This window comes from Erpetoichthys calabaricus, chromosome 3 (genome assembly GCF_900747795.2).
Source record: "Erpetoichthys calabaricus chromosome 3, fErpCal1.3, whole genome shotgun sequence".
In the NCBI taxonomy this organism is placed as follows: Eukaryota; Metazoa; Chordata; class Cladistia; order Polypteriformes; family Polypteridae; genus Erpetoichthys; species Erpetoichthys calabaricus.
In genome coordinates this window covers 86,164,201-86,186,863 of record NC_041396.2, presented here as the reverse complement: position 1 = coordinate 86,186,863, position 22,663 = coordinate 86,164,201, and the positions used below count along the sequence as shown (strand labels likewise).

Here is a 22,663-nt window from a genome sequence, read left to right as displayed (position 1 = left end):
AAAAAGTACATGGATGAACGGTTTCTTAAACTTTGTGAAAAACATCCACTCGGCCTTTTGACAGTTCATTGTGCGTAAATTCCAGACATCCAGCTTCAGTGTGTGAATTTCAAAGGTTTTAATGCCAATACAAATGACTGCTAAAAAGTGAAGTTTGAAGTAGTAATTGGAGTTTTAATTCAAATCCTAACTTTTAAGCTTCACTTTTCAAATGCAGTAGTCGGAGCAACTGGACTGAAATTAAAACCATTAGATTTTATGCCTTTATGAAATTACCAGGATGTTTGGCATGTACTTTAAAAGTTTCCTCCTTTTTTGAGCTTTATCCTGATTCATTCACTTCGAAGTGGAGTCCAGGACCATATCTGCTAAATATTAGGTATGGGAGTCTTCAATTTTATTCAGTGAATCAATTCATGTGGGATGTAATTTTAGATTTATGAATTGTCTCCAGATTCATCATCAAGGCGCACTGGATTACGAAAAATGCAATTGCATCTTTCCTAATTTGTGCTGGCCTTATGGACTTGATTCTGAGGAACTTTGTGTGAGTTAATTGACAACTTTTTAGATATGTTTGAAAAATCCTGAAATAATGGCCTTATTTCACATTTGTATGCATGCTTTCTTTCTGTACAACATATGTTAATGGTGTGATCAATGTCTTGTTTAATATATTTGGGTAGGTTTTAATAATCAGACTTGGTAAATTAACCTAAATGATACAAATGTAGTGTTATTGAAAGCTACAGATTTAACTAATTAGCTGGCTATAATTCTCCTGAGTGGCATGCTAGCTAACACAGATCTTTCTTCAATTTGAGGAATCTGTTTAATGCAGTTTCAGCTTCTTGAAATCTGAGCCTGGCACTATTGAGTACAGGGAGGCAGATGGCATACAAATCCACTGCATTTTATTTTGTCTCTCTGAGCACTATTGGGTAACCTACAATTTTAGATTTGTATACAATCCCCTCCACAATTATTGGTGCCCTGATAAAGAGTAAAATCACTTTTGGGTAAATTGCCTTCATCTCACACTGAATAAACAGAACAGTTAAAAGGTTGTATTTCTCTGAGCAAAAAAATCCTTAATCAAATGTGCCATGGTTAATGAAATCTGTAGAAATCCTTGTGAACAAAGTGTAACTGAACCATTTTTCCAACTATTTGACTTTTTCCAAGTTTGATCAGAGTGTGTGAGGTCAAGCAGTAGCCCATTACTTCCCGTTTCACTGGTGTATAAATAGGAGGTGGCATAGCTCCATTGGAGACAAAATTCATTCATTCATCCATCCACTTGGCTAAGATCAGAGAGCACATGCAATTTAAATAAGGGAAAGGTATGTTAACTTTCATAAGTCTGGGAATGGCTATAAATAGCTACTCACCTGAAAATCACTATACTTACAGTGCAGTAATTAAAAGGTTAAAATCATGGATTTGTAGCCAGCTTGTCTGGAAGAGGACTCCTGTGCAAAATGAGCAGGACTGTAAAAGTTTGAGACTTGCTGATTTTTATTACCTCTATCGGGCACATCTTCTATACAAACAGACTGAGTAAAAGGTAAATGACAGCCTGCTTAGAGTCTGCCAAAAGGTGTTTAAACGATTCTTGAGAGATTGGCGAAAAAGGTTTTCTGGTCCAGCAGACAAAAATTTAACTTCCAAGCATGTGTGTCAAAGACCAGACCCTGCTTATCAACTGCTAATACCATCCCTATAGTGAAGTGTGATGGTGGCAGCATGTTTCTCTGATGCTTTTTAGTGGTAGGGACAGGGGGACTGGTCAGAATTGAAGGGTAAATGCAGTCAAATACAGGTAGGTGTGTCACAGAGTGCACAGAACCTCCCACTGCGGTGACGGCTCATCTTTCAGCACAAAAATGACCCGAAGCACACCGTCAAGACAACCCTGGAGTGGCTTCAGGGGAAGTCTGACCATCCTTCAGTGGCCCAGACTTAAACCCCATAGAACATCTGTGAAGAAACACTTGAAGGATGGGAGTTTACAGATCCTTTTAATCTGATCTAAAGCAGCTTGAAAGGATCTGTTGGGAAGAATGGAATAAACTGTCCAAATCCAGGTGTGCAAATCTTGTAAAAACATACTGAAGAAGACTTAAAACTCTAATTGTGGCCTTCTACAAGGTACTGAAGCGTTTGAAAAGGTATATACAGTAAATGATTTTAGGGTTTAATTTTTATCAAACTTGCAAACCTTTCTAAAAACATGTTTTCGCCCATTCATTATGGATTAGTGCGTTCAGAGTGATGGACAAAAATGACAGATGTATTCATTTAAAATTAAAACACAATAAAGGGTTCAGAGAGTGAAGGGGTCGGAATACTTCATGAATCCACTGTACAGTATGTGTGGAGCACAAGAGGCTTGGTAAGGATTACACAGAGTTGGAGATGAAAACTGAATAGCAACTTTATCGTTTGAAGTCTGGTCCTTTATTCATTAAATCATTCTACCTGAACATCAAGTTTTATAGACATTTAGGAGAACCTTCTAACTGCTTGCACTTGGAGTTGGACACATGGGGCTCACTATATGAAATGCATCCAAAAAACTACAGTGTGTGTGCACCAGCAGCAAGCCTTTGACCGGCAATGACCAAGTATGGTTGGTTACATTCATTTCATTCACAGACACGAATCATTTACCTGAAACACATTATTGGCCCTTTTAATATTTGCAGCATAATCTGAGATATTGAGCATAGTTTTAAAGTGATTAAATGATTATAGCACAAGACTGCAACATGGGAAAATGTGGCTAAAGTGAAAGGGTCTGAAAACAATACCAATGTGTTTGGGTGTATGTATATTAATCTCTAGATTATTAAGCATTTTTGGTTAAATATTTTGTAGTCTGGGTGGTTTGATTGCTTGTAGCCTTTCTAACACTAGTGACACTTTGTTTTCTAATTTCCAGATCTTTTGTAATTTTACTGACCACTTGAAGCCGACCAAAGAAATTTAAGATAACAGAATTTACATTTTCCATCCATTTGCTTTTTATCAGCTTCATTCAGTTCCTATCACAGAAGCACCTGCGAGGTGGGAACCTAATCTGGATGAGGTTCTGCAAGGCGTTCACCCTCCCTCGGCCAATTAATCCACATCCACCCAGGGAGAACATGAAACTCCATAGGATGGGAATCCAGCTCATCTACAGGTTATGCTTTTTCTCTGTCTGCCAAAAGTTGCCGACACCCATTGGTGACCCTCAGTTTAATTACAACGACAGATCTGAACAGCTAAGTCCTGATACTAATGGCGTAACCTTCCTTTTGTGTATGGCAGTGGTTTTCAAGTACAGTCCTGGGGGACCCCTGTGGCTGCAGGGTTTTATTCTAATCAGCCTCACAATCAGTACATCATTCTTAGCGTTAATTGATCTCATTGTTTAGTTGTTTAGCCTAGAAATATTTCAGAAAATATAAATGTTTGCATTCTTTGCCACAGCTTTAAATGATTATCTTTCTTTTGCCATTTTCTTTTGAATGTCCCCTTTTTTTTGTAAAGTTTGCTCCCAAGAATTGTCTCCAAATGCTGATGATTATGAACAGTGCAGACACGGGTGCAAACAACAATGAATATTAAAGGGGAGCAATTGCTTCACTGCCATGTTCACTTGCCAGCTCATGAAGAAACGTTTGACACAAATGAGCAGACAAGTGAATGTGGCACTGAAGTCACTGCTGCCACTTTGGATACAAGGAAGGGTCAATTCCTCATTTGCATACAATTAAGAGTGAAGCATTTGGATATGCTAATGGGAACAAACTCTACATAAAATAATAAAGAAAACCTAAGTATGTAAAGTCTTGTCAAAAATATTATTTAAGACTTTCATTATATAAGAGAATACAAAAATGTCTACTTAAAAGTAAGGAAGGCACTCGGATTGTGAAATTATTTGGAGAAGAAGCTGCAGCTACCAGTCTCCACTGGCGATCTGTTTCAGTCACATGTTAAATATGAGTAGGAAAATCTAAAATATGACAGCAAGTGCATAAGCTTCTTGACTGGTAGCAACTAACAAGCACTTTTATTTAATAAACTAGGGGGCTTTGCCACCTGCCCGCTTCGCTCGCCAACCCCTCCCTGCTAAGAACTATGCGCCATTGTGAAGAGGGGGGCTGAACGCACCTCAAGGAGACATGGCCGCTCCTCCAAAACCCCTCTTAAATGGTGATACAATGGGAGAGAATAACAGTTGTTTTTTTAACCTCCTCTTTGCTCGATCAGCTGCTGGACTGCTGTTGCTCCTGTGCAGCGTGATCTGCACTTCGTGCGGCGGTTCGAACGTTTAAAAGTCACTGCCTTGTCTCTTCTCCCCCAGACATCCTCAAACACTCTGCAATCTCTTTTCACTTTTCTATTATTTCACTGAGTAATATTTTCCGTTTGTTTGCACTAATGCGATCTTTACTCTCATTTTTTGAGACTTTCTAAATTTCCTACTTCCATTATCTCTAACCTGCTCTGCATGTGTTTCACGGGAATTGCTTCCAAAGGTTGTAAGTATGATGTGACTTGTCCGTCTCGCAGGAGGTGAAAGTGTCTCTCTTCAAAAGATCACATCTCGTCGAAGTCTCGTCCCAAGTTTTTTTTTTATAGCAGAGAGATGTTTCATATTTTTGGGAAGTAACAGTTTTGTTTGCTTTACGGTTTAACTGTACTTTTTTATTTAACTGTGGGTTCTTTCGTTGCATACCACAGCCATGTTTTCCTTTCTCTAAGGAAAGCTCCCTCAGTGGCTTTCTTAACAAATTAGTAGCATTGCTAGCTAACATTAGGGGGAAGTTGATTATTTTCATGAAATTCAGTTTTATTTCTTGTTTTATAGACTGGTTCCTATTCACTGCTTTGTGTTTTTTTTTTTCTTTGTTTTTCCTAGGACTCAAAAGCAGTCCCTGGTCTCATGATTCTGCAGCCACCCGTGATCTTGAGAAGATGAGGAGAGCTCCAGTAAAGTATTGCGCTAATGGCCACCCATTCATGGACTGTAGAGGGGGCCGGGTGGTCTTTTAGTTCTAGGGCTCTTAGAGGTTTTTTTTTCTTCAACATCCCGTCAACTAGGATTTTTTATTTTCCTCTCTGGCCCATTCTGCTTAGCCATATTATTGTAAAGCACTTTAAGCTGCTGTCATATATGATAATGTGCTGCGTAAATAAATGTTGTTGTTGTTGTTGTCGTTACAGCTGGCTGTGTGCTGTGCCATCTTCTTCCCTGTGCCAACCAAGCCCCTTGCAGCAGGCCCATAAAGAATGTAGTGGCAGTGGCTTCAATAAAGGGTGTCTTATAAGGATGGTGGGGGCAAATGCAAGGAGCTTACGAGAGCGGACTGAGGACAAAGGCAGCCTGGGAGGTAATATAAATAACTGTCAAGGCAGGCTCTGCTGTGACTAAATATACTCTGACGCTGGTGCAGATGCCTGCAAATGAGCTTGATTCGTGACGGCAGCTTAGGATTACTGAGCACGGGGGTTGAAAAATGCTTGAGGAATCTTGAAGATGGCCAATGAAAGAGAAGACCCGAAGCTGGAGGGACTACACAGGGTGCCCTCATCTGGGCTCTGCTGACTTGTAAGAACTGTCTTTGCTCTATTCTGTTTGACGATGATGGGGAGGGGTGTGGTGTGGGGGCGGCCAGCTCGATTTAATAATGGTGCAGCTCTTTTGCTGATGTATTGCTATGTGTGGCTTACTGATGATGGCTCCTAACCTTTAATCCACTGGCATTTCTGGACAGACTGCTCTTGGGACAATAGACCACCTGAAAGCATTTTTGGAAATGGTAAGACTCAGGCTGGTTTTGCAATGCCTGGCTGTCTGAACTATATAAGAGGATGGAGTCCCACTTCAGGCCTCCCAGGAGAAGCATTGACGTGATGTTGGAAAGAATGTGTGAGATGTGGAGCAACTTGATTCTTGACTTGTGGGTTTATAAGTTCATTATTGTCAGACCAGAGTGAAATTCTTCCCTGCACGTGCTAATCAACATGCAACCTGTTGCCATTCTCTGGAGATATGATTGGTGACTATAAATTCTTAACACTTTCCTCGGGTCCAGATTAGTGCTTAGGTAGCTCTAAAGCATCCTGATGTGCTGGTAGATAATGACAGGCAGGTCCAGAAATGCATTGAGCATTCAGATGGATGTTGTAGCAAGGATTGCAGATCCCACCAGTGGCTTGCTGTGTGACTCCGGCCCTCTCTGTGCCTCCATTGTTTTTTATGTGAACTCCATAACGTGAAGAGATGGCTGGATTTTCCCATGAAGTGCATTGGATGGCAGCCTTGCAATGGAGGGAGTACTGTAGTTTAACAAAGATCAACTGACTCATTGTTTGAGTCTGACTCCCAACTCAAGATGGAAGCCATAGGCCCATCTTGTACTGTCCAGTCTGGTGACATGTGGCATATGAAGTCTGAGAAACAAGAGGAAGTCAGAAATCAGAAGCAGAGCCTATCTAGCAGTTCTGTGCACCAGAGCAGGGGTCCCAGGTCACTCACACTGGGCCAATGTAGGATTGACACTTCACTTAGCTTCATAATTTTGTGATGTGTGGAGAAAACCTGAGCAGCTGCTCCCTGCAGACATGGGGGGAACAAACAAACTCTACACAGGCAGCCATCACGATGGGCTTTGAACCTCTGCACCATCATGCTGCTCTCTGGGGTGCTGACAGGCTACATTGGCTTACGTCAGTGTTTATGTTTCTTATACTTCAATCAATCAATTTTGAAATTATTTTACTTTATATGGCAAGAACTGCACATAATTTCAAGTAAAATCCCCCAATTGAAGAGAAAAAAAATTGCATTGTCATTCAGAAAAACCCTCTGAGCTTGGAGAAAATGTGTTATTAAAAGACATGAAATGATGTAATTTTATGATGTCAGAAGTGGACTTTAAAGCTGAAAGTGAATGGCTCTCCTGGAATGACGACTTTGATGTGGCAGGAAGAACTGAAACCTGGCTGAATGGCCACCAAGATACACCCTTCATCTTTATGATGAGGCACGTATGAAGAGCTATGGCTATGGCATCAGGCTCTCACTTGGGGCTCTTTCAAATCACATTCTCAAACTCACTTAATCTAAGTCAGGGTCACAGAGGAGAGGGCTGGAGGATATCCAGGCATCAGTGGGCAAATGCAGGAAACACCAGTCCACTACAGGGCCATTTTGGAACTGCCAAAGGACATTTTTTGGGCCAAGGAGAAGCAACAACCAGGTGTGAGACTCAGACCAGTGACAATGGCACTGTGAGGTGGTAGCACTACAAACTGCACCACCCTGGGATTGTTTAATGAAAAGACAAACCATGGGACTTGTTGGGACTATTTTGGAGGGGCATCCTTAGCACCTGAGTGTTAGTTTAATAACATATTAGCGAACAAAATGTGTGTGTGTTTTTGTGTGGGGGGAAGAGCGGCGTTTGTGTGGCATTTTGAGCATGTGTTTAAAGACCTAAATAAACAAGGAAACTGTGTACTAAGTAGATTACTGAACTGCTCCAAATCAAACCTCCATCATTCTTCTTGCCTTTTCAATGCCTTCACCCCCTTCTGCTGAAGTTGTCCTATTTGCACCCTGCTTTGTTCCGTTTTTCCCATGCCTTTTTGTTGAGCCTCTATGTCATTTAACTTTGTCGTCATTCTTCAGGTAGACTAGGCCATTGTCAGCTATTGTAACAGCAGGACCACCTAATGGTTGGATGAAGTGATGAACAGTGTACCCAAGGGACAGAAAGTGGTGATTGGAGTGGATTGCAATAGGCATGTTGGTGAAGGGAACAGTGGCGACGAGGAGGTGATGGGTAGGTATGGTGTCAAGGAGAGGAATGAAGAAGGTCAGGGAATAGTGGATTTTGCCAAAAGGATTGACATGGCTGTGGTGAATTACGTATTTTAAGAAGAGGGAGGAACATAGGGTGACATACAAGAGTGGAGGAAGATGCACACAGGTAGATTACATCCTATGCAGAAGAGTCAATCTGAAGGAGATTGAAGAGTGCAAAGTGGTGGCAGGGGAAAGTGTAGTTAAGCAGCATAGGATGGTGGTCTGTAGGATGACGTTGGAGATCAAGAAGAGGAAGAGAGTGAGGGCAGAGCCAAGGATCAAATGGTGGAAGCTGAAAAAGGAAGACTGCAAGGTTGAGTTTAGGGAGAAGGTGAGACAGGCACTGGGTGGCAGTGAAGAATTACCAGACAGCTGGGAAGCTACAGCAGATGTAGTAAGGGTGACAGCAAGAAGGGTGCTTGGCGTGACATCTGGAAAGAGGAAGGAGAAAAAGGAAACCTGGTGGTAGAATGAGGAAATACAGGAGAGTATACAGAGGAAGAGGATGGCAAAGAAGAAGTGGGATAGTCAGAGAGATGCAGAAAGTAGACAAGGGTACAAGGAGATAAGGTGCAAGGTGAAGAGAGAGGTGACGAAGGCTAAAGAAAAGGTGTATGATGAGTTGTACGAGAGGTTGGACACTAAGGAGGGAGAAAAGGACCTGTACCGATTGACTAGACAGAGGGACCGAGCTGGGAAAGATGTGCAGCAGGTTAGGGTGATAAAGGATAAAGATGGAAATGTACTCACAAGCGAGGAGAGTGTGTTGAGCAGATGGGAAGAGTACTTTGAGAGGCATATGAATAAAGAGAACGAGAGAGAGAAGAGGTTGGACAATGTGGAGATATTGAATCAGGAAGTGCAACGGATTAGCAAGGAGGAAGTAAGGACAGCTATGAAGAGGATGAAAAATGGAAAAGCCGCTGGTCCAGATGACATATCTGTGGAAGCATGGAGGTGTTTAGGAGAGATGGCAGTGGAGTTTTTAACCAGATTGTTTAATGGAATCTTGGAAAGTGAGAGGATGCCTGAGGAGTGGAGAAGAAGTGTACTGGTGCCGATATTTAAGAATAAGGGGGATGTGCAGGACTGTAGTAACTACAGAGGGATAAAATTGAGGTGCCACAGCATGAAGTTATGGGAAAGAGTAGTGGAAGCTAGGTTAAGAAGTGATGATTAGTGAGCAGCAGTATGGTTTCATGCCAAGAAAGAGCACCACAGATGCAATGTTTGCTCTGAGGGTGTTGATGGAGAAGTTTAGAGAAGGCCAGAAGGAGTTGCATTGCGTCTTTGTGGACCTGCAGAAAGCATATGACAGGGTGCCACGAGAGGAGCTGTGGTATTGTATGAGGAAGTCGGGAGTGGCAGAGAAGTATGTAAGAGTTGTACAGGATATGTATGAGGGAAGTGTGACAGTGGTGAGGTCTGCGGTAGGAGTGATGGATGCATTGAAGTTGGAGGTGGGATTACATCAGGGATCGGCGCTGAGCCCTTTCTTATTTGCAATGGTGATGGAAAAGTTGACAGATGAGATTAGACAGGAGTCCCCGTGGACTATGATGTTTGCTGATGACATTGTGATCTGTAGCTATGGTAGGGAGCAGGTTGAGGAGAACCTGGAGAGGTGGAGATATGCTCTAGAGAGGAGAGAAATGAAGGTCAGTAGGAACAAGACAGAATACATGTGTGTAAATGAGAGGGAGGTCAGTGGAATGGTGAGGATGCAAGGAGTAGAGTTGGCGAAGGTGGATGAGTTTAAATACTTGGGATCAACAGTACAGAGTAATGGGGATTGTGGAAGAGAGGTGAAAAAGAGAGTGCAGGCAGGGTGGAATGGGTGGAGAAGAGTGTCAGGAGTAATTTGTGACAGACGGGTATCAGCAAGAATGAAAGGGAAGGTCTACAGGACGGTAGTGAGACCAGCTATGTTATATGGGTTGGAGACGGTGGGACTGACCAGAAAGCAGGAGACAGAGCTGGAGGTAGCAGAGTTAAAGACACTAAGATTTGCATTGGGTGTGACGAGGATGGATAGGATTAGAAATGAGGACATTAGAGGGTCAGCTGAAGTTGGACGGTTGGGAGACAAAGTCAGAGAGGCGAGATGGTGTTGGTTTGGACATGTGCAGAGGAGAGATGCTAAGTATATTGGGAGGAGGATGCTAAGGATAGAGCTGCCAGGCAAGAGAAAAAGAGGAAGGCCTAAGAGAAGGTTTATGGATGTGGTGAGACAGGACATGCAGGTGATGGGTGTAACAGAACAAGATGCAGAGGACAGAAAGATATGGAAGAAGATGATCCGCTGTGGCAACCCCTAACGGGAGCAGCCAAAAGAAAAAGAGGTGATAGTATTGTCATGTGTACAGAGTACAGGCAAATACATGCTTGTGTGACCAGCGTGGCAAGTTTTGCCACTCTCAGCTGCCCTGATCAACAAGGATTCTTACATGGCATGCCCATTAGATACCCATCCACTGCAAACACGTCTCCAGTGGAGTCTAAAGCCAGGCTTGCACTAAACATCATGAAGATGGATATATCTTGAGTTTGAGTGTATAATGGCAAGACCACCCAGATCCTCCCAGTGTCATGGTGGTGGACTCACTCCTCAGTGGCAAAGCTAAGAGGATGATTTTATACAATCAAGCAATCTGTGAAAAATTTCTGTAAAATGGATGCAATACATGGGAATGCAACGCAACCATAAAAAAGCATTCCTTTAGCCCTGGCAGCTTTCAGCCCAGAGAGGCCATAGGAGGAGCATCGTCAACCTCCTCCTCTAACTTTCACACTGGTGCAGAAAGCAGGTGCTGTCTACATGAGAGGGGCTTGTGTACATTACTGTGAGAAAAGCCAGACGGTGGGAAGGATACGTGGTATAAACAGCTGGGGGGAGAGATTTCCTCACAGGCACTTAGCAAGCGTGCGCACAGAGCACTCCAGCACGAAGATCACAGCAGCAGGGCAGATATTAACCTCTGCATCCAGTGAAGGACAATATTGGAGAGGCCAGTGGCTGGTAATTCAACTCTCGGTATCACTCTAGCTGTTTGTGTAGTGTGCAGTAGAATTTAGTAATGGCTGTATTTTAGAAAATGTGGGAACCTTTTCATTTCTATATCGTAATAGTGTTGCATGTTCTCTCTGTGCCTGTGTGGGTTTTCTTCTTGGTACTCTAAAATTTCCCCATGGTGCAGGTTAATTTAACTGATGACGGTAAATTGTCCTGTGCAAGTATGTGTGCATGTAAGAGATGGACAGATTCCCCTTTCCAAGGTTGTTTCCTGCCTTGTTCCTGGTGCTGCCAGAATCCAACCCCTGTGACCACTAAACTGGATTAAGCCGGTTTGAGAATGCTATGTTATTGAAAAGAAATGAATACACAATGCATAGGAAAGGACACAGATAAATACAAATTGTGTCCAGATACTCATTCTGATCGATTTCTCAGGCTGCAGAGGTCCTGCTCTCTCTGATGGCATGGCGACTGTGAGGCTCCAGCTTGAGTCATGTATGTGTGGATTGTACACATCATCACTGTGTCTGTTTGGGTGCTGCAGCTCCTTCCTAAATCCCAAAGACATGGAGGTTAAAGCTTTAGGCGTTGTTTGTGAGTATGGCTGTCAGTGGGCACATTTATGATTAGGGCTCATAACCACAGGGTTAGGCCTCTACTGCCAGCAATCTGATCAAGAAAATCTAAGGATGGATTTTTTTTTGTCAGGGAATGCTCTTTTCTCTAGTAAATGCTTAGCAAAGATCTACATGTTCTTGGATTCCTAGCACTTGTTATGATTTTTCTCTTACTTGGTTTTATATTTTTAAAATGTCAATTTGCGCACACTAGTCATTTCACACATCTTACAATGCACTTGTTAATATCATCAGTGCTTGTACCTGGGGTCACATGGTGTTTAGGGTCTTTCAACAAGCATACACCTCTGCTGAAGCAATTCTGTTGGGGGCGCTGACTTGTCACCAAGTAGCACCTGCTTTTTGCTTTTTGCCTCCCTCTTGATCCACATCTATCTAGAGGCTCTCTCTGTAGCCCCTGCGACTTTCCTGATGTGCTGTCTGTGATGCAAAGGAGCTTTAGGACCCTGTAGAACAGTTGCTCTGCAAAGCCTCTATAGTCCACATCTATTGGCAGACACTGCATATGCCACTCTAGCCCATGTCTACCAGTTCCTCTTCCTCTCATATGCCTCCTCCATCCAGTCTTCCCAGGGAATTGTCAGTCCCAACAAAACTTGCTGATTCAGACACCAGGGCCATATCTGGCCTAAGTATGGTTGCTGCAATAGAATCCAGGAACTTGAGTTGCTTCGGCAGGCCAAGCATCAGCTTCCAATATTGTACTGTGATAGGAAACCCACTTCACACTCTTGGCTGCAGCTGTGGCTTCTCCCCAGTCTTGACAAAGGCAACTACCTGCTTTGGCTAATCCCACTGCAGATAGCCAATGCTATCACTTTCAGCAACTGCCCATACTGCCAACGATACTAGCCTTCTCTGAGGGCTTCTGGGCAACAACCAAGAATGTTCTTTAGAGATCCTCTTCTTGCTGGTGTGTCACTCTTACCACAGTAGAAGAGGCTGGATGGACTATGGAGGACATTACAGACCGACTAGATCAGGAACCTGATATGAAATGGCTCAGCTTTCCAAGGCTCTGACCAAGAGATCGTCTGGTTCATTGCTTGTTCCCATCTGGTGCAGGCTCTCTTCTGTTGCATCATCACTATCCTACTTTATTCTCACTTGTATGTACCTCCTTCTGAACCAGCTAATGTTTTGCCCCATGCCTTATCATAGCAAGTTCTTGGTATACAACAAAGTCGTGCTTATCCAAACATCACTGATCCCACCATTTGAATGTGCCCAAGTCACAGCTTGGTCAACTGCATTCTTTGCCCTCCACCTCCCCCCAGTCCTCACATCTATACCAGCCATGGTTACTTTTGTACATGAAAAGTACCTGTAAGGTAGCGCCTCTCTTGCATGAGTAAACATGAACTCCTTGGTCAGACTGATGAAACGAAACTGTAGCTTGTTGCTCCAACCATACAAGAGAGGTCTGCATGCACCACTTGCACCTGTGTCCATGTTTCATGTAATGTAACAAAATGTATTATCGAATTTCCCCAAGTACAAATTTACCACCACACCCCAAATAATGTATATTAGGCTAGTTCCCATTTTATTCTGGCCCAGTATGATTAAGTCTAAGTCTGGGCATGTGAATGTGCTCTGCAATTGATTGGCATCCGATCCAGAATTAGTGCAGTATCTGAACAGTGTTTACAGATCTGTGGTGTTTCCATCCAATTTTTTATTTCTGATCGACATCCGTAGGAAAAAATGGGCTTTCGCAGGTTGCGGTCTTCTGAGCTACATTTTTAAAAGCAAAGCAGTATTTCTGCCTATTATCTAACCTCCCTCCACTGCATTTTTACCATGTTTTTTCCACTGATATTTGCATTTGTATATGTTCTCTATTGTTGTAAGATCTCCAAGGGGGACTCTCCTACCCTGTTTTGTGATGGTATATACCCATTCTATCATTCTGAAATATCTTTGAGTGGGAACACTGAACCCCAGGCTTCAATGGTAAGTACCACAGCTTTCCAGTGTGTCATTCTGTCCACCTCAGGTATTGGTCTATTTTTTTAGGCAAATTCGTTATTTTTAAACTGTTCTTGGCCTATAAATTTTAAGGACCTGGCATCCTTGTATTTGTCTTGCCCTGATGCAGCTGGGGTAGGCTGTGTCTCCCTGTAACTCTGAATTGGATGAGCAGGTTACAAAATTGATGAAGTTATTGGATATTATTATGGATTTCTGACTTCAAAGAACAAGATGAGAAATGACAAGGCTGTCTAATTAAAGAAGGCGTTCAACTAATGGCAGGTGTGGATATCTAATTATAACACTACAAGTAAGACCCATAACTAATATTAGTGCCTCTGCAAGTTGATTTTATTCTTCGGAAATCCAACCATTTATAAATATGAAGTCAAGTGCATCACTACTGTAAGTGGAAATTAGAAATGCAAACAAGCCAGCTTTCAAACAGCAGCCTCTGCTGTCTTTCCTATTTAGTTTTTTTACCACTGGTGGGTTCTTCTCCTCTGCTCAAAGAGTCCTATCATTTATTATGCAACACAACATTATCAAGGCCAGTAATCTAATTTTGCGTCTGGTGTCCAGCAGCATGGGCTGAAAGGCAGGAAGCAAACTTGGACATGGCATAGATCCATCTCAGGGCCACTCATCCCAGGTCAGTTTGGTTAACGTAAGCAGCACATCTTTGGACATGTGGGAGGAAAAACATAATCTTCACACTGACAACAACTGGTAGCAGGATTTAAATCCAGGACTTTGAATTTGTAAGGTAACAACAGTAACTATTGTGCCACCCCCTATTTTATCTTATATATTTTTTTAAAACTATGCTGCTTTGCGTTGTGATGGGTCTGTGTTTAGAAGATTGGGAACTACTGTACATTCTGATAAAAAAATCAAGAAAATAGTTGTTTATTAATCAGTAACAAGCATTATTATTATTAGTAGTAGTAGTAGGAGTAGGAGTAGTACATTTGAGTTCTTGCCATAGTACAACATAATAACTGGATCCATTCCTTGGGCTTAGTGTTAGAATGAGACAGAAGTTTATTTAATGGACAGTGCCTTTCTTGGGATATGACACATTCCAAGTAGTGTGAACTTCTGTAATTCTTGTACTTTGATGTTACCTGGGATCTTTTGGGTATATTTATCCATTCCTTTCTTTGTAAGTCCAAGTGCCCCTATCACTGTTGGTATTGTGGCTTTCACTCCCCACATTTGTTCAAGTTCGATTTCAAGGTCTTTATATTTTGACAGTTTTTCAGTTACTTTTACTGAGGTGTTTCTTTCGGTAGGGACGGACATATTGATGAGTAGGCAGCTTTCTTCTTTTTTATTCTTAATGATGATGTCTGGTCTATGGGCCTTTATCTCAGGATTTGTCTGTATTGGCATGACCTATAGGATATCTTTTTTGTTACTGTTTGGGGCTCATGCTAATGCTATTTTTCTCTTGAGTTGATGTTGAATTCTTTGTAAAATTTCCAGTGCAGGTATGTGGAGGCCTTATTGTGTCTATGAAGGTATTACATTTTGACCAGTTCAGGGCATCCTGCCACGATGTGGTCAATGGTTTCCTGGAATTGACCACATATCTTGCACGCTGGGTCTGTGTCATCTTTGAGAATTTTACTCTTGTAGTAGTTTGTCTTGATGACCTCGTCTTGGGTTGCGATGATAAAGCTTTCTGTTTTCAGCCATTGATTGGTCATATGCTGGTCTACAACTTTCTTACCTACTCTTTTTTGGTTATTGCCTGTGCATTTGTTTCTCTTTCCATTTTTGTTTCATTTGTTCTTGGATGTGATGCCTTGCTTTTTGTTTGACTTTTTGGGTGTGGAAGGTTGGAGCTTCATTTACAGGTTGTGGTGTTTCAGGGAGGTTGAGTTTTCTTTGGAAGATTGCGGGTTGGCTAGCTATGGAGTACTTTTTCTTTTGCTTTTCATGCTCTGTAGCAATCATGAGGAGGGGGTCATTTTTGGTGTTAAGTTAATGTCTAGACATATTATTATTATTATTATTATTAGTAGTAGTAGTAGTAGTAGTAGTAGTTGTTGTTGTTTTTATTGTTGTTGTAGTAGTAGTATTAATGTGATTCTGGCTGACACCCTTATTGAAGGAGGCTAAATTTACAGATTGAGCACAAGTAGACTCAGGGTTGCAAAGAGAGTTGGAGATGGGAGTTGAGACATCATCCTTGTAGCTTGTAATTGTGAGCTTTTAAACTTCTACATTACATTGCCTTTCTGTAAAATAAATTCATAATTATGGAAATGTGGAGACAACAACCATATTGCTGACAAATTGTTAACACCACTAAAAATGTTGCTGATTACTGTTGGGATTGGCCTTGACAGCCTACTTTGTGTTACGGTGATACACTTTACTTTAAAATAAACACTCACCATTGGATTTACAAATCGCTCAGGGTTTCACCATCTGAAAAAGTCAGATCACAAGCTTCCCCAGTTTCCTCAGCCAGGGTCTGGCCATGGATCTGAGGCTCCTGGAGACCCTCCTGGACCAGCACAGCTTGTTCATGTGGTGCCCTAGCACCTAAGAGTAATCTAGCATTAGAGAGATATTTTTGAACACAATCGGTTAGGATTTAACTTAATGCAATAAAGTTTTTTAAGAGGATTTCCTGCACTTATTTGTAAAACTTTTAGTGCATTTCAAGACACACCAGGAGCTCCTTTTTCAATAGGACCTTTGGATTTTTCTTTGTTTAGGCAGATCTATAAATTCAAGCATTTTCACAAAGTAGTAGAGGGGTACAGAACCTGTCCTAGCAGCTGCAGAAAGGCTGAAACACACTCAGAATAGGGTGCACTCACATAAAACCCGTACATTCTCTGAATGTGACACTTATATCATGGAACGTGTAATGCACGTACAGTATCTCCTTTTGAGGTCAGTCTATCCCAGGCATGCCTACAAAAATCCCGCCTTTATCTTTTAAAACATCCATGGTGAGGAAGTATGGTTGTTTCCTGTCTCCCACTATACATTCATACACTGTGTGCCATGACTTCCTTTGTATGAACAAGGATACAAGTGACATTTAAATACTTATTAGAAGGTATGATGGTGGTTTTCTAGTCTTTGCCCAAATTAATTTGCAAAGCTGTACAGGCCACCTACACTTTTTCCCGTGTTCCTTTAGTTTAGGTGTATGAAGTGCATGAGAGACTGTGTGTGATGATCTTGTTAGCTTCCTAGATTTAGATTTTTGTCTAACCCTCCCCCCAGGTGTCGATGGGTGCAGTATGAGTTGTCCATCCCGAACTCACCCACTTATACAGCGCTCCTTCTCTCTCTCCTCCATCTTCTCCATATCTCACCATTCCCTGGGTGAAGTTCTGCCAGGCCGGAGCCATTGGAGCGACCAGTCATCCCCCCTGCAGGTAACACAGAAGACATTTTCAGCCGAGTTCCACAACAAAAGTTCATGTATGCCATCCTTAACAACAGCACCTCATAACCCTTTTCCTTATTCCCATCAGTGGAGTGCCTGGGGCTCATGTACACTGCTGCTTTAAACCTGGCAGATGGTGAAAGGGTAGGTCTTAGGATGGCTCATGGTTGAGTTTCAAGCTGATTCATTTGATACCAAAGTGAGCCTTTAAACAAATGGTTTGATGAGTCCACAGAGGTTTCATGCCTACTTTATGTAGAATCTCAGTGCTACCCTGATTTTTTGTGTCTGCAGAGCTTGGCTGCTGAACAGAAGACCTACAACCTGCAGGAGTTGCTCCCACCCAGGTGAGAGTTTTTGTGGAGACAGACAGTATATGGCCTTTTGTGGCCTAGGATATGAGTTAAAGTATGAAGAAACCAAATTGTATTTAGCACATTAGTGGCCGAGTCCAGAGTGTGGGATATCTCTAAACCAACTTTATCTTGCCAAAGTCTTTCTAATAAGCTTACTGGATCTTGTTTTCTACATTACACTTGATGTATGCCATTTGTATAGAATGCTGAGATCTTGTAATTCAAGCTACATCATAATCTTTCATTGCTGCTGAGGGGTAGAAATGGACTGCTTAACTGTGATAAAAGTTGGACAATACTACTCCATGCTAGGACTCTGTCAGACGTGGGTTTCACTAAGACATAGGCTTTGATCACATTGAGTTCTCCCAAAAGGAGAACCTGAGAAAAGAAGGAGCAGCCAGAAACATGAGAATCAGTAGGGGTGCAAGGGGATGATTATCTTGAGTCCACATTTAATTTTGAGTGTGACCGGCCTGCTAATTTTCCTCTTTCTCTCTCTGTTGTAGGCCCACACAGTCAACTGGTGGCTGTGAGGTGTTTTTCAAACAAGTCATGATGTCTTTAGTTTTTGACTAGATTTGTTGAGATTGTCACAATATGTCAAATGAGGTCAAGCCTCTCAAAATCAAGGCTGAGGTCTAGTACTGAAAAAATTAAGTAGGCTTTGGCCTGCAATTGAACAAAATAGGGAATAACCCAGCAATAAAACAGTGCCTAATAACCTTCTTCACCAAGGGAGAGAAAAATTGTCAAAACATTGGCATTTTGAAAATGCAAAACGCAGGGTTTGCAACAAAAATCCAGCCCACTATCCAAAAGTGAATGTCACAAAGCAAAGCAAATAATCAGAAACCAGAAAACAATGCATAACAATCTCTGAAATGGAATTCCAATTTACAATACTGTTCTTGAGGACTTGACTCTCTGCCAAGAACACATATAGGCAGAGGACAGTCCTCCAGCTGTTTGTCATGGTGGCCCAGCTTCTGAAACTCTATTTTAAGGGGGACAGGACACATAATTAAATTGATACAACAAAAACATAATACATGCATACTAAACTACATGAAAACAAAGCAATATTCACAACACAAATGTCCAAAATATAAGGAATAACATAATAGATAAAGTAATGTTTAACAAACAATAAATCAAGTAAGAATTTACTTGCCATGGGCAAAACTTTGGTTAATCCATAATAATAACTTTGTTGGAGAGTGTATCATATTTAATAACTACAGTTGCTGGATCTTGTTCTCATATTATACAACTCAGAATCACAGGGGGTGACATATTACACGATGGCCTCACAACTCACCACAGTTTTAAATTTCTAAAGTATCACAAGCTCACCACATTTTGAACGCTGCTTAAAGGCACCAGCGGCTTCCAGCTCAATGCTCATCAGTTGTCAGCTCTCACGCAAGCCTAACCAGCCTCTGCGACTTAAGACATCAAACAGGTTTAACTTTGTCATGACAACTCGTGGCCTACTATCCATGGAAATGTTACACTACTTGACTGGGGGCCACAGGCGTGGGCCATGACTGGCTATTATGCAAAAAGATTATGTAAATGAAAATTATAACTGAAAGGTGTTGGAAAAGTCATGCAGTTTGACGTTGGCTTAGCTGTGCAAAGATGTCTCATTCTGTTCATTACAATAATAGTTATTAAAGACATAGGTGTCAGGGTAGTTAATAACTCCACATTGCCATTTGTTGTGGATGTGGGTAGGCCCCTTTGATGGACTGAATCCTGTCCTGTGCCAAGTGCTACCAGAATAAACCCTTGCCTCTGTGACCCTGGACTGGATAAAGTGAGTTTGAGAATGTAACTATCTACAGTATGTGTTAAACAGACAAGTCTTATTGCTGTTTTTAACAAATACTTCCTCAGCCCCTTCTAGCAAACTGTTTTTGTTATGACTGAGGTAATGGGCAATGCAGGAAGTGTGAAAGAAAGACTCTTTTAATGGGAGAGACTAAAATATAGTTGATGGGCTGGCAAGGATCAAATATTTAAAAGGCTGGAAAACCAAACACCCACACCACACAGTGAGATCCAAAAAAAAAAATACTGAGTTCTTCACCTGTCCCTTCTCTTTTTCTTTTGAAAGAAAAATATTGTCTCCTATTAAATATGTGGATTGTTAAAATAGTATTTTGATATCTTAAATGAAGTGGCACCATAATGCCAGAGAGAAGCACAAACATGTTAGTGACAGTGTGTATCAACTGTGAACAATATGGCCACGGTCATGTAGCAGATACACAGGATGGGGGCATCTGTGAAGTAGAAACAAGATGGTGCTGCAATGATGTCATAGTAACTAAAATATATGAATATTACCCAAAACATATAAAATGTACATAAAAAAGTGAAAAAATTGTTAAGGAAATGTTTAAAAATATACACCATTGTAACATTCTCATCTGCTGAGCACTAATGAAGAGCATATTCAATTTCTAGTGCTCACTTTTGTGGCCCTGCATGCTCAACTCTTTTATCTTTTTCTTTTAATTCCATTTTCTAACTCTTTAGCTTGTGACAGTTGGCTTTTTATTGTATTTTTGGTTGCTCCTGTTTTCAGTTTCACCTTATTATCTCAGTTGGCTTTCATTTTTCACCATTTGAATCTGTGTGTTAATGACAGCCATGTGCTCAGCCATTATTAGAATATTAGAACAATTGTTAATATAACAGGCCATTTAGACTAACAAGCTTGTCCATTCTGTTAACCTCCATGCATTATCCAACCCGCTATATCCTAACTACAGAGTCACAGGGGTCTGCTGGAGCCAATTCCAGCTAACACAGGGCGCAAGGCAGGAAACAAATCCCGGGCAGGGCACACACACGCACACACTAAGCACACACTAGGGACAATTTAGGATTGCCAATGCACCTAACCTGCATGTCTTTGGACTGTGGGAGGAAACCGGAGCACCCTGAGGAAACCCACGCAGACACGGGGAGAACATGGAAACTCCACGCAGGGAGGACCCGGGAAGTGAACCCGGGTCTCCTAACTGCGAGGCAGTAGCGCTACCACTGCGCCACCATGCCGCCCTTGTTAACCCTAGATTGTCGAAAATAATAAGTTGAGATCTAAAGGTCGCTAAAATCACATACACTTGTTAATTTATACCCAGTGTCTATGACTCTCTGCATTTGAAAGATTGAGGACATCACAGATTGACCTAGCCCTCCTTGTTTCTGTGTAACAGACACTGCAAACTATTAATAATACTCCACCTTTATTTGAAATGGTTAAAGTTAGAATACACATTACATTGCTGTGCAAAATTAAAATTTTGGTAGTTAAAAGATTTTATTATTGTGCTGGACTGGTATCCCACCCAGGCTTGGTTCTTGCCTTGCACCCAGTGTTATGGGAACAGGCACCGGACCCTTTTGGCCCTGAATTGGATTAAGTGGGTTTGAGAATGTTATCTTTACATTAAAGTCGTCAATGTAGTGGCTTATCATACACATCCATCCAGTTTGAAAGCCGCTTAATCCCTTTCTGGTTCATAGGACCCAGAACCTATTGACCAGTACTATCTTGTGTGAAAAGGTAAAGCGGTACCAGCATATGTATGATGTAATTATTCCTGGACTTATCTCTTCAAGGTCTTGGGTATTTGGAAGGGTTCACTGTCAGAATCGAACATCATGTTTAAAACTGTTAGGGGCTGCAGTGCTACTTGAGAAAAACATCAAGACTCAGAGCTTTGTGTTCAACGGCTGACAGAACCCTAAGTGGAAAAGAGGCTGCTATTAGCTTCCTACTTTTTGGTATTTAGGAATAAACTAGTTGGTGTTTCTGTCTCTATTTGAAATTAATGTTTTACCATCACTAATGCTCAAACATGTTATAGCCACCAACATAAACAGAGGGTGAGCATAGGGTTACTGTCAAAGCTGAACTCAGAGATGAAGTTGTGAGTAGCTTTTCATGGAGAAAGATGATGACCCGAGGATATGAAATGGTACTGTAGTTCCATCATTTAACAATAATTCAGGTATGTGAATTTCCCCTTGGGATTAATAAAGTATCTATCTATCTATCTATCTATCTATCTATCTATCTATCTATCTATCTATCTATCTATCTATCTATCTATCATCTAAAGAGACTGTTTCACTTGAGCTAGTGTGACCCAAATGGGTTCCTATCACTTTTCCTCTGCAATATTCCATAAATTAGCCACTTTCTAGATTATTTTTTAATTTGCATGATATTGCATTGTTTCTCTTGCCTGCTTGTTTTATACTAATGCTGCTGAAAGCAAAAACAACTGTGCAAAGCAACTGTTTTTTCTTGTCAGTCTTTGACATAGTTTACTAGGTCTGAACTTTGAACATTTTGTCTTCCAGCAAGGTGGGCTGCCGGTACAGTCGGAAGAATTCACAGGCTCTCTTAAATCCAGATTTAGCAGGTAGGCTGAGCTAAATAAGAACAGAGAAATGGTAATGTCAGCCAACTTCTCTTCATTCCATGACAAATGCTGATGTTTCTATGACTTGCAAAAGATCAGAAAGACTCAAAGAGTGACAGGCCATTCCAGCATCTGGTGGCAAGCTGCCAAAATGTCTTTATTGTGCTAGACAAGCTTTTGCCTGCCGAGACCGGCTATGCTCCAGTTAACTCTGTCCAAACTGAGAATTATCTTAAATTGATCTTGTGATGGCCATCTTGTCTGAAGGGCATTTCCTGATCTTCAAGTCATTATACAGATACATTTTCCTAAGGATTTAAATTTTTGTTTACATATTTATATAAAGGTAAAATAACTCCACTGAGATGTCACTGAGAAGCTGGTCACATCTACAGCACCATTTGATTGCTGTTACTGATAAGCCACTTAATGGACTTATCTAAAAGTCATCCATTTTTTTAATCCTGTTCCAGCAGGCAGAGTCTATTCTAAAAACAGTAGCTGCAAGCCAGCCCAGAATGTGAATACACAGAAAGTTGATGGAGGGAGGCCAGCCAGGTGGTCAAGACATTTGGCACATGTTAGAACTTCAGCAGCTACATTCTGAATTGAAGCATTTTACCACTTTGTCTGGGGTACACCTTTTTTCAATACGTGGCTTTTTGTAACAGCCCCATGACTGTGTAAGAAACCATATCCAAAGAATGCATGCTCAACAGGTAGTTGTATCTAATGAAACAAACACAAAAGATAAGTCCATGTGAAGGATAAAACTGAGCAGGAGTGCAAAATTTCTACTGCCATTACAGCGCATTTGACTTTGTGCAGACAGCCACTGAATTGCTTCTCCCTACATTTTTAGCCATGCAGAGTCTTCTGTGCCTTTGCATATCATTGTATCATTAACATATGTATAATTTTCTATTGCTCCATGTGTGATTGTTAC

The 22,663-nt window shown here is 41.5% G+C and overlaps 1 protein-coding gene across 5 annotated transcripts in view; it reads left to right on the top strand.

The window, feature by feature from the left end:
• Positions 1-5,199: 5,199 nt before the first annotated feature.
• Positions 5,200-22,663, top strand: part of si:ch211-163l21.11 (inositol 1,4,5-triphosphate receptor associated 2) — a 60,175-nt gene continuing 42,711 nt past the window's right edge. The window contains exons 1-4 of one of the 5 annotated variants that reach the window (XM_051924656.1): positions 5,200-5,605; positions 16,748-16,902; positions 17,208-17,260; positions 21,656-21,717. In XM_051924656.1, the coding sequence (XP_051780616.1) occupies positions 16,765-16,902; positions 17,208-17,260; positions 21,656-21,717 (253 nt within the window). In that variant the 5' untranslated portion in view covers positions 5,200-5,605; positions 16,748-16,764. Of the gene's footprint in view, positions 5,606-10,214; positions 10,887-16,747; positions 16,903-17,207; positions 17,261-21,655; positions 21,718-22,663 lie in introns of those variants that run through there. The other 4 variants (XM_051924654.1, XM_051924652.1, XM_051924653.1 and 1 more) reach the window with 4 other exon arrangements.